This window comes from Amblyomma mixtum, chromosome 2 (genome assembly GCF_055824585.1).
Source record: "Amblyomma mixtum isolate Tamu chromosome 2, ASM5582458v1, whole genome shotgun sequence".
Lineage (NCBI taxonomy): Eukaryota > Metazoa > Arthropoda > Arachnida > Ixodida > Ixodidae > Amblyomma > Amblyomma mixtum.
In genome coordinates, this window is record NC_143013.1 from 100179877 (window position 1) to 100197309 (window position 17433).

The 17433-nt window shown below is 48.9% G+C and overlaps 2 protein-coding genes across 2 annotated transcripts in view; one reads left to right on the top strand and one right to left on the bottom strand.

Moving 5' to 3' along the window:
• Positions 1-17433, bottom strand: part of LOC149360289 (uncharacterized) — a 98925-nt gene that overhangs the window by 49573 nt on the left and 31919 nt on the right. The gene's annotated exons all lie outside the window — the stretch shown is intronic.
• On the top strand, positions 1806-4329 carry LOC149360290 (uncharacterized). The gene is made up of 5 exons (XM_089567825.1): positions 1806-2068; positions 2136-2240; positions 2426-2628; positions 2900-2968; positions 4124-4329. The coding sequence occupies exons 1-5, from the start codon at positions 1806-1808 to the stop codon at positions 4327-4329; spliced, it is 846 nt and encodes a 281-aa protein (XP_089423951.1).

The window sequence follows — 17433 nt, forward strand, 5'->3', positions numbered from 1 at the left end:
CGGAAAGAATCCCAGTGTAATTAAATGGCATAAAAGCAAGCAAATCAGGGAAAACTCTGGTGTAGAGGGGCACATTCAGAATAGGGACGAATGGGTGGAGGCCCTCATGCGCCACGTTACGACAGCTACCGCGACCTACAGGAGGATGACGCGCCGGCGATCACCGACAGCAAGTTCCTGCACATATGGGAAGCTAAACGGGGAATAAAAAAGAGTTACCGCACACAGACATGGAACCGAAATTTGAGGCGAAGAATAGTCAGGCATGATAAGGGAATTGAGGATTACTCAATAAAACTGGTAATGAAATGGAAGGCAACATGAGCCTTTCGAAGACGTGGGGCCTGCTGCGAGATCTCCAGGATCCCGATAGTTGAAAAACACAATCGGGAACTAGATTGGCAAAGGCCACGCCCGAGTTCGAAGGGACGGATACGGAGCTCGTGGCAAAATTAGTGGACCCCTCCATCGGCGACACAACCCTACGCCTCCCGCAATACAAGTGTCCTCCAAAAGAGGCTCTCGAAGCGCCCATCACGGAGGCGGGTGTCATGACCGAAATTCTGAAGACGCGATCGACCCCGGCCCTGACGGTTACAAAAAAAAAGGAATCTGGGAACGTATTACGGAAGTTATCGACAGTGACGTCAAAATGACGAAACGAAGTAACGTCGCCGCTTGACACAAGGAGGAATCGGCCAATTACAGCAGGGCGGCGGCCCGAGAGCATGTATTTGCTCGACGAGGGACCCACTGCTAATTTTTTCTCTAAAAGACTAAAGAAATGCACGAAGATAAAAGTAAGTATTTTATTTTGTCAAAATATTAAGTATAAAGGTGGAAAATATTAAGAAAAAAAGACTGTACGAAGTTGGGCTATTAAATTTGCTAGTGGGTAACTTTTGCTGCCACGGGGGTGCGCTGACAGCAGTAAAACGTCAACGAGCAGCTTTGCACGAAAACAGCTGTTCCATCATGCCTTCATATTGTTTTTTACGAGGCGTCTAAAATCAAGGTACTGTGCGGTTGAACTAAGATCGCAGAAAAATGTGAACGAAGGCAGTGAAGGCTACGTGTCTGCCGAGCAAACTTGCAAGAAACGGTTGATACAAAATTGACGAAAAGAGAACTCCTTGAATTAAGTCTGTGTTGGTCGGCGCTTACTACAGGTGACAAAAGTGTCAAAGTGTGTTGTTTTGCAGTTTGTAATGTGCGGTTGTCTGTTTCTATTCCCATAGGAAATAGAAGACGACCGTGAAGTGCGATTTGTGGGGAGAAAATAAAAGTTGTACGCACGCATATGCGTGTTTTGTTTATATCTATAGCTGCGGCAAAAAGATGACAAAGTAACGAAAATGACCGCGGGAACGAACAAGGAAGAGCAATACGTTTAGGCGGACAGCAGAAAGTGCATTTCTTGACCCTGTTTGTTTGCGGACTGATGCCTAAATGTTCGCATTAAAGCGGCAGCCGCGAAAATAATGCCTAGAATGCAGCGCACGCAGACGCTCCCTCTGGTGAACCGACTGCCCGACCCTAAGCTGTGTATTCCCCCCTATTCAGAAGAGCAAGTTGCTAGGCTAGTTGGTACTGTTGCATCTTGGTGGAACAGCGCAAAGGCGGGACACAAGAAACAAGGAAGGACATCAGCGCCTGAGTACGTCCTCCCTTGTTTCTTGTGCCCCGTCCTTTGCGCTGCTCCACCAAGATCCCCACTATTGCCTGTTTACAGTATGAACTCCCCGCTATTCCCTGCGGGAGTTGTTTGATATTTAAGAGAGAATAGCTGGCAAATCTAGTCTGCGATGGCGCTGAAAGGGCCTCGCAGGTCCGCTGTTCAAGAGGAGATGCTGCTCGATTTTAAGCAGCAACATCCCTTCTTGGCGCACGCCTCGAGAGAGCTGTCACAGTCTGACTGCGGCCCGAAGCGTGCGCTCTGGGACGAGCTCACCGAAAATCTCAACCGCGAGGGCTCGGCCGTCGAGACCACTGACCAGTGGTGGCACTCTTGGCGGCAAATGTGCTGGCGCACTATGGCGGAACTGGCGCGTCACCGGGCCGGCGAAGGGTGAGCCTGTCAACAGTGTTGGTCCATGGAATGCCGCAGTAACGTGCCACTTCGCATTCGGTCGCAGGGGCATCGGAGGTAGCCAGCTGACTGGATCTGGTCGCCGCATCAGGCACCTCCTGGTGTGGGCCAGTGCCGAGGGCGTGGGGAACGCCTATTTCCCCATTGTCAGGTGAGACGTGCGTTTGCAATATTGTAAAAGAATCGTAGTGAGGTTATAGACAATTTCAGCTTCCTGCTTGCTAGTAAAGAGAGATTCTTTACTGTTTCACTCGGTCCTGTGCTGTGAACCATGTACCATCAAGATGAGCTTCGGGACACGCATGTGTAAACGTGCGGCGGTTTGCCTTCTTGCAGGCCCAGCCTCCTGCAGCAGCAACTCCACCATCACCACGACCCCCAGCAGCAGCAGTACCACTACCACCACCGCCACTATCCGCCCCCGCAGCAGCACCTCCGCCCCTACACACCCAGCAGCAGCAGCAGCAGCACCAATACCACCACCCCTCCCAGCAGCAACAGCCACACCACCGCCACCTCCACCCCTGTCTCCAATGTCGGTGGGTAGGTGAACCATGTCACCCATCGTCTGCATGGCTTGTGAGTTGTGGGCATTGTTGACCAGATGTTTGAGTTTGAGTAGTTTGAAAGCAAAAAGTGGAGGTTGAAAATGCAGTCTCCACATTTGATAGTGGTGTTTTTGGTCTCTTCCTGGGCATCTGTTAGTTCTCGTAGCACAGCAAGTGAAGTAGCCATTTATTTTACTGTGATGCTCAGTACCTTTTGCTGAAACTGTCGACTGATCAGTTGTGCTGTAATGCTTTCATACAGACGACAGCAGCAGCGTCGACTGTGTGCTGCTGGGGGACCCCCTTGCTGGGAAGCTCAGCGCCGCAGCCGGTGAGTCAGCCTGCAAATATGTAGCCTCCTTGGCACCCGGGTCGGAAGCTGCTGATTCGCAGGCAAATATGTATAACCAAAATCATCCAGCAGTGGTCGCAAAACTCTCCTGCACATCAGGAACTGTAGCTTGTGCAAGTTTTGCGCCCTTCGAGTGGGGATTGTGATAACACCCATTGCTGTAGTGAATGCTGTTGGAGATGTGGCTTCAATTCCACCACTGCCACCAGTGTTGAAGACGGAGGGGTCCTGGTGTTGACTGTCTCGTTCAGCCCTGCAGGCCCCAGCTCTTAAGGACGGGGTCGAACTCCGATATAGAGGAAGCTGTACAGAAGGTTTATTTTACATAATTACAGTCGAGATGGGAGTGCTTGGTCACCAAACAACATCGCGTTAAATACCCTTCGTATTCCCCAGATCCCTGACTGGGGAATAAAGTTCGGAGATCGATGTCCAATCAGGTGGACAGTTGTGGGCACTGGTGGTACCACCCACGTCAGGGGGCGGTGCTGGTCTGTCTCACTGTCTTGCGGCTCGGTCGATGGGAAGAGGAAAAGCCAGCAGTCCTCGAACACTGTCGTGTCGAATGGCCAGGTGCAGCGCCATCGTGGGGAAGGAATGCCATGCCTTTTCCCAGCCGGTGGACTGGTGGGGGGGGGGGGAGGGAAGACGTCATCGAAGGCTGTCGTGTCGACTTCAGCACTGTGTTGAGATCGGTGCCTCGATGGGAAAGAAACTGTGCTGCGTTTCCCAGCACATTTTCGTTGCGGGACCTCTGTCAATGTCGCAGTCGCCTTTCAAGTAAAATCCGCAGCGTGACCTTTCACCGCGTCACTCCGCCCGGCGACCCGTGGGCAGAATCGGCCACCTGACGCCGCCGCTGCTATTTCGGTCGACCCCAGTCCACGCCGCACCTTTGTTGCGTGACTCAAGTCTTCTTGGAATTACGCCCGGCCCGTGTTCGCCGAACTCAACAATGCGCACTTCGTACATGCCGCTACAATGATGCGTTCATACATCACTGACAGCATATGCATTTGTACGGGGCTGTTCGTGTGCATTCACGACCATAGTCCTCTCACACATTGTACAGATTGGTTTGCTTATTCTACAGCACACTGCAGTGAGTAATATGTGCATGTTTCCCTCTGACAGTCCCCCAGCAGCTACAGCCAGGACTAAGTGGACAGACAAGACACCCGCCACGGAAGAGTAGGCGGGCGGAACAAGATGCTATGGAGCAGCTGCTGGTGGAAACTCCACGTAACGCTGACCTGACGAAGGCGCGAAACCGGCGGAGCGCCGAGTCCCAGCAGCGGCTGCTAGGCACCCTAGGAAGGCTTATTGAGAGCACTAACTAGGTATGTTCAGACAGAATTTTCAGACTTTTGCACAGAAATATAGCACACTGCATGGGCACTCACTTTTGAGAATGTGTGATTGTTGTGTGCACGGCCATGACTTGTGGGGCTTGGTCCTGCATATCTCAGCGCGTCATGTTTATTGTTGAAGTGAAACCAGCCCTCTTCAATCAAGAGGGCAGTACAGTAGTGCAGTTCTATCTCCTTTACTTTGCAGATACAGAAAGCAGCGGTTGTAGAAGCCGCTGCTCATACTACCGCCATATCAGATGCGTCAGCTGCGATTCAACAGGCGACAGTCGCATTGTAGCAGGCAACAGCGTCAGCGCAGCAGATGGAAGCTGTTTTTGCATTGTCGCGCGGACTAGACTGGGCCCCACATCAGGTGCTTGCAGACTGTGTTGGGCTACCGACCCTGCTGCTCCGCAACCACGTACAGTAGCCAGATGCATCGTCCTAAATTCGTTTTTTTTGTCGACTTCTGAACGCCCCAAAATGCATGCTTTAAATTCTTTTTGTTTCTCGCTTCTGCCAGGCGCAGAAGCTGCACGTGTATTGTCACTTTTTCCTTCCCATCTTCTGCCAGGTACAGAAACTGGACTCGATCCCCTTTGTTTTAGTTGCATTCTGCCAGGTGCTGAAACTACGTTATGTATGCTCATTTTTTTTTCTTTTTTTCCCTACTGTGTGCCTTCTGTACAAGGTGTTCTACATGTAACCGTGTTGTTGGCATGTTTTTTTCTGCCTTTTCCTTCCGTCAGGCGTACATTTCATGCGTGTGCCTGCAGCTGTGACGTTCACATTTCGATTTATAGATGTAAGAATTTGTTGTTTTTTGTGGGTTTTATCATCTCGTAGCAACATTTTGCCTATCAGGGCTTCGAATTAATGAAGACTGATGCGCGCTGCCACCAGTCGACACACGAGTGCAGTCCAAATTTTCAGATATGCAAACACGCCTGTCAGGTCCAGGATGTAGTCTGAATTTTGGGATATGCAAACACGCCTGTCATGTCCAGGATGGAGTCTGAATTTTGAGATATGCAAACACGCCTGTCATGTCCAGGATGTAGCCACGCCACAATCATTGAACTGAAGTAGTCACAGGCCTTCATGCTGCATCTGGGATATGTAAATGTTTTTTGCATTGTGCATGCTGCATCGTCTATGGTATGCAAATATTTTTTGTGCATTGTTCATGCTGCATCAGCTGTGATCTGTATATATTTTTGTGCATTGTTCATGCTGCTTCATCTGTGACGTGAATGTTTTTTGCATTGTACAAGTTATGGGAGTCCTGCTAAATTTTATAATATGAAATAATGAGCATCTAGTAATTATTAGTAATAATAATAAGTAGTAATGAATGTTCTCATATAAACAGTAGCCCATTGCTCTAGTCGTGTTTCATATTTTAAGGCAGAGATATGCGAATGTGGCCTTTGTGCTTGTGCAGCATGTGTAAGGCTTATACTTACCACTGTACAACTGTTCTTTTCTGTCATCTCTGCATGGCATAAGTTGTGCATCACAAGGCACGGATTAGTGTTACGTTCATACCAATTGTATTACATGAAGTACTTGCGCTGCTTCAAGCTTCAAGCGGCTGCCATGCTATGCTGAACTGGCTAAACTTGCACACTGATTATATGCGATGCAAAACAGTTGTGTGTGTGTGTGTGTGTGTGTGTGTGTGTGTGTGTGTGTGTGTGTGTGTGTGTGTGTGTGTGTGTGTGTGTGTGTGTGCGTGCGTGCGTGCGTGCGTGCGCGCGCGTGTGTGTGTGTGTGTGGACTTGCTCTTTCAAAAAAACACCACGAGCATTTGCTGCCTAGTTCACCCAAAACACTTCAATTATGCAGTGCCTCACATATGAATGCACTCATAGGTAGTGAACACAAGCAGCTGTTTCATGCTGCAAAGTGACGTCAGCAAAGAGGCAGGTGGGTTGACGCGAGCAACGATGAAGGAGGGTGCACGATGACATTTCTTACTTGTCTGACAAGATGTTTCGACACCTTGTTCGACTGGGAAATGAGACTGTGCATTGACTGTGCGACATACTGCTTTTGAAAAGGGAGGTATACTGGCAAGTGCACTGCCCGTGAAGCGCCAGCTGGTGCGAGCACTTCTTTCTTTTTTCATCGGAGACTTCCAGGCAGCCGTTTCTCACTGCTGGCTACTGCGCTAGCTGAGACTGGCGCCAAAACCACCGAGGTACCATAGGAAGGTAGTTCAACCTCTGGCGACGTGTTCTTCGGAACAGGTCGACAACATTGTTCCTAACGACTGCACGTCGCAGGTAGGTCGGGCCAGTTCCCGTGCCATGCAAGTAGCCGTCTGGCAGAGGTGGCCTGTTGTCATCCCGGCCAGTGGCATCCTCTTCCTCAGCTGGAATGGGGCACGCAAACAGAGGCTGTGCAGCGCAGCACACGCTGCAGCGATGCAAGCCGCTCGTTCTGGCTCGTATTGGAGCGTCCGGTACCTTCGAAGGCACCGGAAGTGGCTCTTGAACACGCCGATGGCGTGCTCAACCACAGATCGCATGAAGCCGTGTGCCGTGCCCCTCTGGAGACGCAGCTCTCGGGTGGCCTGGCACCGGTGTCAATAGCCAGGGTTCCAGTGGATAGCCATTTTCCCCAGTGTAATTAACAATGACGCACAGTTATACAAGCCTTTTGTCTTCGCTCATTTCAACACCATTGAAGCAAGTAATACACTACACTTCGGCAACGGTTCATATGCCTTGAGTTCGGCGTGATACAGACACCTCGGACAAGGCGTGCATATGGTACTACACAGCGTCTTCAAAACACTGAAGGCTGATTCTTCTAACTTAAGTGCATGCGGCTCACTGCATAGGGCTATGTCTAAGCGGGATGGCCCGATGATTTACAGAGCTTTCTAACTGGTTACCGAGCAAAAACTCTCTTTCGGCTAGTAGCCCTCCCTCCATCTCTCGCCGGTTCCAAGAATAGCGCCACACAAAGGCATGATGCCAAGATCCCGGGCTGCGTGGGTTGACGGCCAGAATACGCATGCTGGCGTCGCAGATCTAGAACAGACAGTAAAAATTCAGTCGTGAACTTCCAGTCTCGACACCCCAACTTGTAGCCGAACACATCTGAGCAAGCAGAGCCCGAAGTCTACTCACGATCAGTGTGTTCAAGTCGTAGTATCGCTTCCGGCTTCAGAAGGCGGCAGTCTGGGCAGCATTGTCCCGCGGCGCCTTGATGGGAACGAGTGCGCCATCGACACATCCGACGACGCCGGGAATACTGCCGTTGCGAAGGTGGCCCTCCTTCACCGCCGCCTTCTCCTCGGGGCTTAGGGGGAACTGAACCCAGCCATTCTGCGCGCCAGGTTTGCATATAGCCTCCGCCACCCGCCGCACGCGTATGCTCACCGTCGGTTGTGCGATGACGACATGCGCCTCGTTACCAACGGCAGCTTGAAAGCCGTCGGTATCAAACAACCGCAGTTCACACAGCACATGCCGCTGCACCGACAGCGCACTGGAACGCACACCTCTAAGTTCATCGGCGAGTTCGTCGCAAAGCCAGTCCGCAGGCTGCTTCTCCAGTCGAAAAAGGCGTCGAAACAGCTCGTCCGGCAAGTCAAACGCGTCTTCGTGCGCCCTCCTTCGCCGTTACTGGCGTCACCGCAGCCGCCTCAGCCGTATCGCCACATACGCCACCGCTGCCGCCGCCATTTTCTGTCACAAACACAGCTGTCAAATTGACCGCCTCCAAGTGAACACAAAAAAATGTCAGTTTGCTCTTGCGTAATTACGTTTGCAACCTCATCACTTCTGCCTTATCCATGACGTAACGGTAGCCGCCCATGACTCAAAAAAGACAATATGGCCACCGGCCATGGCCACCCAATAGGAGAAGAGCCATGGCGGGGCTAATTGATGCGGTTTTGGGAAGTTTTTGATTTGACCGTTACGTAATACGGCCCCTGGACGTAACGGCGCTCACCATATACATGCTGGAGATGTGGAGTAGCGGCCATCTTCCTTAGCAATGGAAAACTGCAAACGTGGTGCTAATCCCTAAAGTAGCTAACCCGTCCAAATAGGGAAACGTCAGACACATTTCCCTAACATTGCACATAGGAAAGCTGATGCAGCGCGTGATTCAGGCCAGACTGACGCACTTCATGGAGGAGAACGCCCTATGGTCCCACGAGATAGTCGGGTTCTTGCCGGGCTTTCGCACGCGGGACGTGACGCTTCATTTAAAAGACAATGATATAAATTCGAGATCCAAAGACGCGAAGGTAATTCTAGGTGTAGATTTAACCAAAGCCTTCGACAATGTTAAGCATCCGGCGATCCTTGCAGGGCTTCAGGAAATAGCAGCTAGCGTGAGCACGTATAATAAAATCAGGTATTTCTTGCCAAACATGACGCTAAAACAAAAATTCCGGGACCTAGAATCGCCCACTGTCCACCTGGGAAGTAATAGAACGCCGGATGGAGCTGTACTCTCCCCTTGCTTTTTAACGTGGTGTTGAGGGGCCTTCCCGCCACCCTCAGGAGCATAGGCCTAAAATTTAGCATGTACGCGGATGACAGTAACATCTTTCTGAACAGTTGCAGTGACGGTAGCATAGAAGAGCGCCTTCAGGCGGCGGCGGACACTGAAGTGTCCTACGCGGCCGAAACGTGCCTTGCGTGTTCCCCACAAAAATCCCGACTCTTCATATATAATCCGAAAGCGCTCCGGTGCAAGCGCGACTAGAATTTGGAAATGAAGGTTGAGTGCAAAACTCTGCCGAAAGTTAATCAGATCAGGATCGTCGGACCTTTTATGGAAGACGACAGGTATAAACAAGGACCCGTCAGGAAGCCCAGCTTCTGCCCTGCGCAAGTCAGAGGGATCTTCAGGAGCGTCGCGCTGAAGGGCAGAGGCCTCAAAGAACGTAGCATTCTGACATTGACGCATCTGCACATTATTAGCGGAATATGCTACGCCACGCCGTTCCTCGATACTAGGGCGATAGTGATCGACGCACTTGTTAGGCGTTTCGTCAAGAGTGCGCTGGCCTACCCATCGCCACCTCTACAGAACGCTTATTGAAAATAGAGGGGGGGGGGGGGCAGGGCATAATAGTTGGACTCAACTCGCCGAGGCGATTCGAATCGCCCTGCTTGAAAGACTGAGTACAACGAGTACGGGCCAGACGATTTTGTAGTGGGCCGGCCGAAAAATCGATAGGAGTATATGCGACAAGGTCGCCCTATCACCTCAATGTCGCAAGGATATCATAGTCTCCCCCCCACAAGATGCGCCCAGAACACCATAGGAAAAGGAGGGAGAGAGGGCGTAGGCACTGGCTAAAAGGGCCGGTAAATTTAGGTCAGGAAAGGTAGCCAACGTGGACGCAGCGAGTTGCAGGTTGGGGGCGGCGGTCACCTCGGCAGTCGATGGCCTAGGTTAACCAGTCGCTGCCGCCTCCATTAGGAGTAAAAACGTAGATACGCCTGAAGAGGTCGCAATATCGCTTGCTTGCGCCGGAACCAAGGCTAGTTTGATTCATAGCGACAGCAAAACTGCAATCTGTAGCATCGGAAAGGGCAGGGTATTCTCAAAAACTTCTCGCATCCTGCACGCAACCAGAATCAATCTCAGGATCACCTTAATTTGCGTTCCAGTACACGCATCCGTCCCCGGCAAAGAGGCGGCCCACATGTTAGCCCGGAATCTCTACTTGCGGGTACCCTAGAGCCGCCCGACTGCCAGTAGATGGGCGAACGTTTGCACGCATTCGCGGAAATCGTTGAGAACAATAGGTTAGGAAGACATCTAGTTCCACCACGGGATTCAAGCTCAAACAACAAAGAGGCCGTCGCCTGGCAAGGATTACAGGCCAAAAAAATTTGCAAACCCCGTCCTGTTGTTTCGCACCCAGGTAGACGATATGAAAGACAATAAACGTAAGACCTGCGGAGCGAGGGAACCTTCGATCACATAATTTGAGAATGCCCCGGATCTGCGGGCGCTGAGGACAATATTGAAATTAGAGAAGCCTGGGAGGCCTGCTGTGGAGGGAGGTCCACGCCGACCAGCAACGAGTTGTCCGCCTGGCGGCTGAAGCCGCGAAGAACCAATGGATCTTAGCCAAACCTTAATCGCGTAGGTCCCGGCCCCCGTCCGCTAGGCCTGCGTGCAAGGGGCGGGGAGTAGGGGGCCTCCTACATCGTTGAAAATGACGTTTTAATGATCATCATCATCGTGGCCGCAGTCAGCCGGTCAACCGCGTCGCTCCTTCGGCGGATTCTCGCCTACGCCACCAGCCAGCCGGTGGAGGGGCCGAGTGGTAGGAGTCGGCGTAGCAAAGCTCACGTTTGTGCGCGCAGAAAGTGGCGAGAGGAGAGGGGTCGTCGCGAAGACGCTAAAATCCATACTTCGAATACCGATAGCACAGCGTCTACACAACGCATCAAAGAGATTCTTGCCACAAAATATTCGTAAAGAGGCCTCCTTTAACATGCCAGGAATAGCTCACGTTTAATGAGAGACATTTTCAGAGTCCCTATTATAAATGTTTTGCTTTTCCGTGTTCCTAGTGTAAACTCGGGTAGCGTTTTCTCGACCGCTCCGGTTTTGACTACGTGAGTTGTAGGGTAACGGCTATCACATCCCGGTCTCGCATGAGTTTTTGTCTTGTACGAATATCTGCAGGACTAGCGAATAATCAGTGAAACATGCGATGCGCATTTGATTCAATACTTACATTATTCAATTTGTATTCCATTCAGGACTTAACTGCGGTATTCAGAATAAATTCAGTAACGAAGCTTGGCTATTGGTAGTGGAGAAGAACGCTAGGTTGTGTAAACACTTCAAAGGCATTTTATTACGCTGACCCGTACATGTGCTGCTGATTTCTCTCTCCGTGCTCCTTGATCTAATTAGTCTCCATTGTGTCAAACTTTCCACATTTTTTTGAAACGCAAAGGAAGTACAAGCATCGAAGAGCACATGCGGCATCTTTCTTTTTTAGCATTCAATTTATGCTGCTAGGACAACTCAGTGGTAATTCTACAATACAAACACGGCAATAACATAATGACTTCACCGAGTCATGTTTCAAGGAGAACCGTTAAACTACAAGCTTCAGTTTATGAAGGCATAGTGCAGTGGCTTCTTCATAGTGTGCGTAGTTTTCTAGACTACTTTGCTAGCCGAGCATTTATTCAATGCTTTTAAACTGGGCGACTGATGAGCACCGAGGAAGACTGAAGCTAGGCTGCAGAAAACCAACATTTTGCACCTTTTTTATCTATTCTGGCTGCAGCTTTGGATAGTGAGCATTGATGTAGAGGCGCATTTCTAATGCTCCGTATTACTTATCAGGGTTTCTCCAGATGATATACTTGCATACTTCGCTGCATGGTGCATTATGGTATATGGTTTATGGGGGTTTGGCGTCCCAAAGCGACTCAAGCTACGAGAGCCGCCGTATTGGAGGTCTCCGGAAATTTCGACCACCTTCAGCTCTTTAACGTGCACTGATATTGCACAGTAGATTGGCCTCTAGAATTTTGCCTCTATAGAAATTCGACAGCCGCGGCCGGGATGGAACCCGCGTCTTTCGGGTCAGCAGCCAAGTGACATAACCATTAAGTGACCGCGGCGGCTTCATTCCACATTACAGGACCGACTCCACGGAAACCTTTCACAAAAAAAAAATTAAGCCGATATCGCATAGGGAAGCGTTGGGTTTTCATAGTTTCTTGTAAATGAAGAAACTCTTTTCAGGCTTCCGAATAGTCGTAAGAAATTTACCTTTTAATTACTGAAAGGAAGTTTTCGAGTGATAAGAGGAAGGCTTTTCAGTGTTAGCTGACACAACCGGAGCGGAGGCTTAGTGGCTGTAGCATTCGCCTCGGATCCGGGACATACTGGGTTCAATATTACCCCAATGTCACAGGGTATCGTGACTTCCGCGTATTAGTGCGAAAGCACTCATACGCTCACCAACCCCGACTATGAATATTGTCAAGCGATCCTACGGCCTTCAGCCATTGCCTAGCAACAGCTACGCGACGTTAAAGGCCTACTTGACCGAAATTTTTCAAACCGTAAAAAGGTTGTTTTTTCATAGTACACCCCCGTATTATGCTACCCACAAAACATTACGCTCTAGTTTCAAGAAGTTACGGTGAAAAAGGCACGCAAAAATCGGAGTTTTCAATACCGAAACTGGAAAAACGGGCGCCATTGCCGCCCGCCGGAAGTGACGCATGTTTCAGACTACTCCGGACGGGTTCGGAGCGTCTGCTCGTTGCGGCTCGAGCAAAGCGCTGGTAGCGGTAGCGCGTGCAGCACTTTGTGCGATAAATACTGGTTATATGTGAAAACACACATCTTGAAACGGATGAAACGCCCTAAGAAAAGTTTTAAACGTGTTTTATTAGCTGTAGTAGACTAGAAAAGTCCTGGCTCAACCTCAGGGAAGATGATCGCGCCGCAATGCTTGTGAGCGCTGTTTGCCTGGCAGTATTCGATTACAGCTTGTGCAAAGTTCGGATATAGCGAAGGAAGGAAGCATATTCAAATGGAGGCCAAGTAGAAGTGCTTGTATTATAAAGTCGGCTTTTTTGAGCGGGCACGCACGTGCCAACAGCACATGTGCGCTCTGCTGTGCGTGCAATATGGTTTTTGTTGTCTCCATAAAAAAAAATGACCTGCCTTCTCCTTTTCCTTCTCATTTTTCTCCCCCGTCGAAAGGTATTCCTGCCTGTGCACAGAAATCTAGAACAGGTGCTGTGAACGCCAGTTAAATCAATAAAAACAGATGGATGTGTAAAAAGAGAGCTGAAGAGAATTAGGTGTTGCGTTAAGCGAAAGAATATGCCAGAAGAAAAATTTGTGTTGCAAAATAAATATATATTTTTCTCTTCGAGGACCGTGGCATCAGTGCGGTGCCGATGGTGGGCTGCATGGTTTATCTTTGCGTGGCTCGGTCGGGCAAGCCACTGCGCGTTGCGAAATACATGTCGATTCAAATGAACAAAAACTTATGCGTTGCGTTCATTACAGTATTTACCTAGAACCACTTAAAGTCCGTATACTGCAGGGACGGAAAGGTTTTTCTAATCTTTTCAAACCACACAGCTGGGCAGAACGACGTGGTTGCCGAACCCCAGTCGACCGTATACGCCCACCGCGCAAATTACCGTAAGTGTCTCTAACCAAACATATAAATTTGATATTTATATGTTATGGATCACCAACTAGCCCGCACCCTTACCCTACTGAATAAAATCAGAATTCTTTGAAAAGATTATCATTCAAATAACATGCGTGCAGTTCTCTGGGGTCTTGGAGACGCGTCTCGAATGGTAACGCTGAAGCTTCCTGTAATCGACCTCAAGTGTGAATGGCGTGAGGCAGTAAGAAAGTCGACGTTTTCAGTAACGCTTGTGTGGCCTTCCAGGATTCTCAGCCCGGCCTGCAAATCTTCGAGGCAGCAGATACACTCGGCGCACGACGGCATTATTGCGCATTGGGCAGAGCTGTACCTGCAATAAACGGGTGTGCATATGTTGATTCTTTTTCAGACGAACCAGAGACCTCTGCCTGGTGTAAATAACGTGCCGTCAAAAGGGCGTTGCTCAATGAGCAAAGCCGTCCACTTTAACTTCTGGACCGGCTTAGCTAGCTTGTGACAAGCGGTTCCCCCCTCCTCTTTATAATCCCGATTAGAGACGCCTCGAAGCCTTCGGTTCGTGGCATGCTTTGCCGATCGGGCCAGAAAAACGTAGGTGCTCTGATGCATGATGTAGACCGGGACAGGTCTATTGACAAAGCCCAACCCACAAAAGGGGTTAGCGCGAGGCAGAAGCGTCAGTCACCAACCATTATCTTTTTTGAAGAAGAGAGGGGAATTCGCGTTAAAACCTGAGCTCCAGACAGCTGACACCAGCTTTCGAGATCGGGGGTGAAGGGCAGTGGACGAGAGGTATACATGGTACTTTCCACATTCCTCGTATTCCCTTCCGCGGCCATGCACTTCGTCTACATGATGCCAGCAGTTTATTTTTCTCGGATACCATCGAGCTTCGCGGTGAAAACAGCCAGAAACGCGCCAGAAGAAGAGCTTACAAGGCGCGCGCACTCACTTCACAACGCCTGAAACTGGCGAGCCGGCGATGCCGGTGTCTCAAATGTGCGTCATTTCCGATGAGGTTTGTTAGTTGTTCAGCACACCGCTAGGGGTCTGCGTCGTCTGCTACAGAGGTTTTTGAACGCTTCTAACTAAAATTCTAGTGATGGTTCAACAGCGCAAACACACACAGACCAAGAAGGAGACAAGACACACACAGCGCTGAGTGTGTCTTGTCTCCTTCTTGGTCTGTGTGTGTTTGCGCTGTTGAACCATCACTATGAATCGACACCAACTAGCCCAATCTGCAGTTCTTCTAAAATTCTAGACGCTTCACAGCCCTAATATTAAATATAAACATTGTTAATAACATGCGCACTATATCGAGCGCAAAATTAGCCGAAGTAAAGTTTCGGTCAAGTAGGCCTTTAAGTTTCTTGTGGGTGAAATAAATAAATGATTAAAAGCCAGTGCACCAGAGCACTGTTTTCGCCACATCTGATGACGCGTCGTTTTAAACTCCGGCACACTCTCTCGCTGTTCATTGCACATATCTGTCTTCATCAACTTGCATCTGCGGTATCCGATGACGCATCGTGTTAATCTGCGGCACACTCTCGTGCTGTGCATTGCACATATCCATCTTCATCAACTTGCATCTGCGGCATCCGATGATGCGTCGTGTTAAACTGCGGCACACTCTCGTGCTGTGCATTGCACATATCCATCTTCATCAACTTGCATCTGCGGCATCCGATGACGCGTCGTTTTAAACTGCGGCACACTCTCGTGCTGTGCATTGCACATATCCGTCTTCATCAACTTGCATCTGCGGCATCCGATGACGCGTCGTGTTAAACTGCGGCACACTCTCGTGCTGTGCATTGCACATATCCGTCTTCATCAACTTGCATCTGCGGCATCCGATGACGCGTCGTGTTAAACTGCGGCACACTCTCGCGCTGTCCATTGCACATATCCGTCTTCATCAACTTGCACCTGCTGCCGGAGCAGATCAGATCAGCTTAACCTCGACCAGAGCTTAACCAGAATCCTATAATCGCTTCCAGATGGGCAGATGATCCAACAAAGAAAAACCATTAGCCAATCACGCTGAACGCTTGTTTTGGCACGTCTGTTCGGTTTAATTACGTTAAAGCCCTGCCATTTTACAGACTGCAGACAGTACGGTTTGTCTAGGATTACTGCTTGAGAAAAAGGTGAAAAGTGCTTTAGGTATTGCCCTCTTGACTGATCAATGATCCTCATTAGATATACGCGGACATACGTAGATCCCAGCCCAGGAAGGAACGAATATTATATAATGATGTGTAATTGTTGAGCACATCTTGTATTGCCTTTTTTACTGCAACGATAACTGCCCTGTGACTCCTGAAGCATGGGGGAAAGATTCATATGTCACTGATTAGTTTACTGTTTCGGAAGACATGACTGATTCAGTGTACCTAAAACTGCTGAAAGTTTCAGTTGCTTGCGTGATGCCTCTGCCAGCAAGATGGCGAAACCTGAGTTACCCCAGCCAATGGCACTCACTGCGGCTCATTGTTTCCCATTTCTTTCGATGTTTTCAATGTCCAACATTGTTGGAAAAAATTTTGAATATTAGAGAATTGTAAATTACTCTTATGAATATACTGAAGGTGATTGTCCGTTCTTCCGATGTTCATCAAAATCTTTCTTTTTACATTTTTTCCCATCGCTCGAATCGAGCAGTTAAGACTTCCAGGATAACCAATGCGGAACGGATTTCGCGATAGCAAGAACGCTATCGCGAAAAAATGGAAGCCTGTCGAAGGGAGTGAGTATGTTCATTCTTATAGTGAAATTTTATAACATATTAAAAATTTGCGTTCATCAATTCGTTTCTGTTCCAAAATACTTTTGTGCAGGACTGTTGGGTATGTAACAACTAATGTACTCTGTGGTTTATTTACTACAGTAATTGAGACCTGTATATAGGAGGGATCAATCTGGAGGTTTCCAGAGGAGTACTAGAATGTCAATCTAATGCAAAGCTTTTAGTCTACAAATCAATCATTAGACCGAATCTAGAGTATGCATGCACCGTCTGGGATCCTTACACAAAACACAACTTCGAACCATTGGAAATAATCCGGCGAAAATCTGTACGATTAATCTTTAATAAATTCGTCCTACTGACTCTCCAACCACTCTTATGGAACAACGAAACAAACAGTCCTTGCAAACACGAAGAAAAATTCAAAGATACTCAAAAGTAACAAACTCCCCATAAGCCCAGATTTATTTTTTAAACCGATCAAAACGCGACTGACACGACATCGTAACATGGAATCAGTAACACCGTACAGGGCTAGAATCAATGCTTTCAAATACTCATTTTTTCCACGCACAATAACTCAATGGAATGAACTTCCGCCTGAGGTTGTAAACAGCATCGATGCCATTGAAAAAATTGTTTATTGAAAGTTGCTGAGTTGTTTTTCCTTCTGCTTTACTATGCGATGTAACTTCCGCGTTTCTTTATGTATATTTTTATTCCTCCTCCTTGGAACCATGTTAAGGTCAGCAGTATTCTATAAATAAATTAACCTGGCGCATGCTACTATAATGTAGGTCTTCAACTCACCTTTTGTGCCGTAGCGTGACAAAGATGGCCCCCTGGCTACCGTGTTCGTATTGCGGTAAGACGACACCTGATCTGAGTTCGCGGAATACCTCGTTGGCAATGCGACTACTGAAAAGAGGCCCTTTGCACGAAGTCGTATCGCAATTAAGTCTCATTGACAGGTGAAGCTGCAGGAAGTAACCTATTTTCTTCTAGCCAAAGAGATCGCAGTGGGAGCCTGACAATTTACTGCGCCCTGAACGCAGGAATCAATCCGTGCCAGTGGGAAGCACGAAGGTCAAATCGTCGCCATCTGCGTTGAGCGGATGCTCCATTTCCCTCAAAAACCATTTTCTTGAGTTCGAAAGCAAACAAG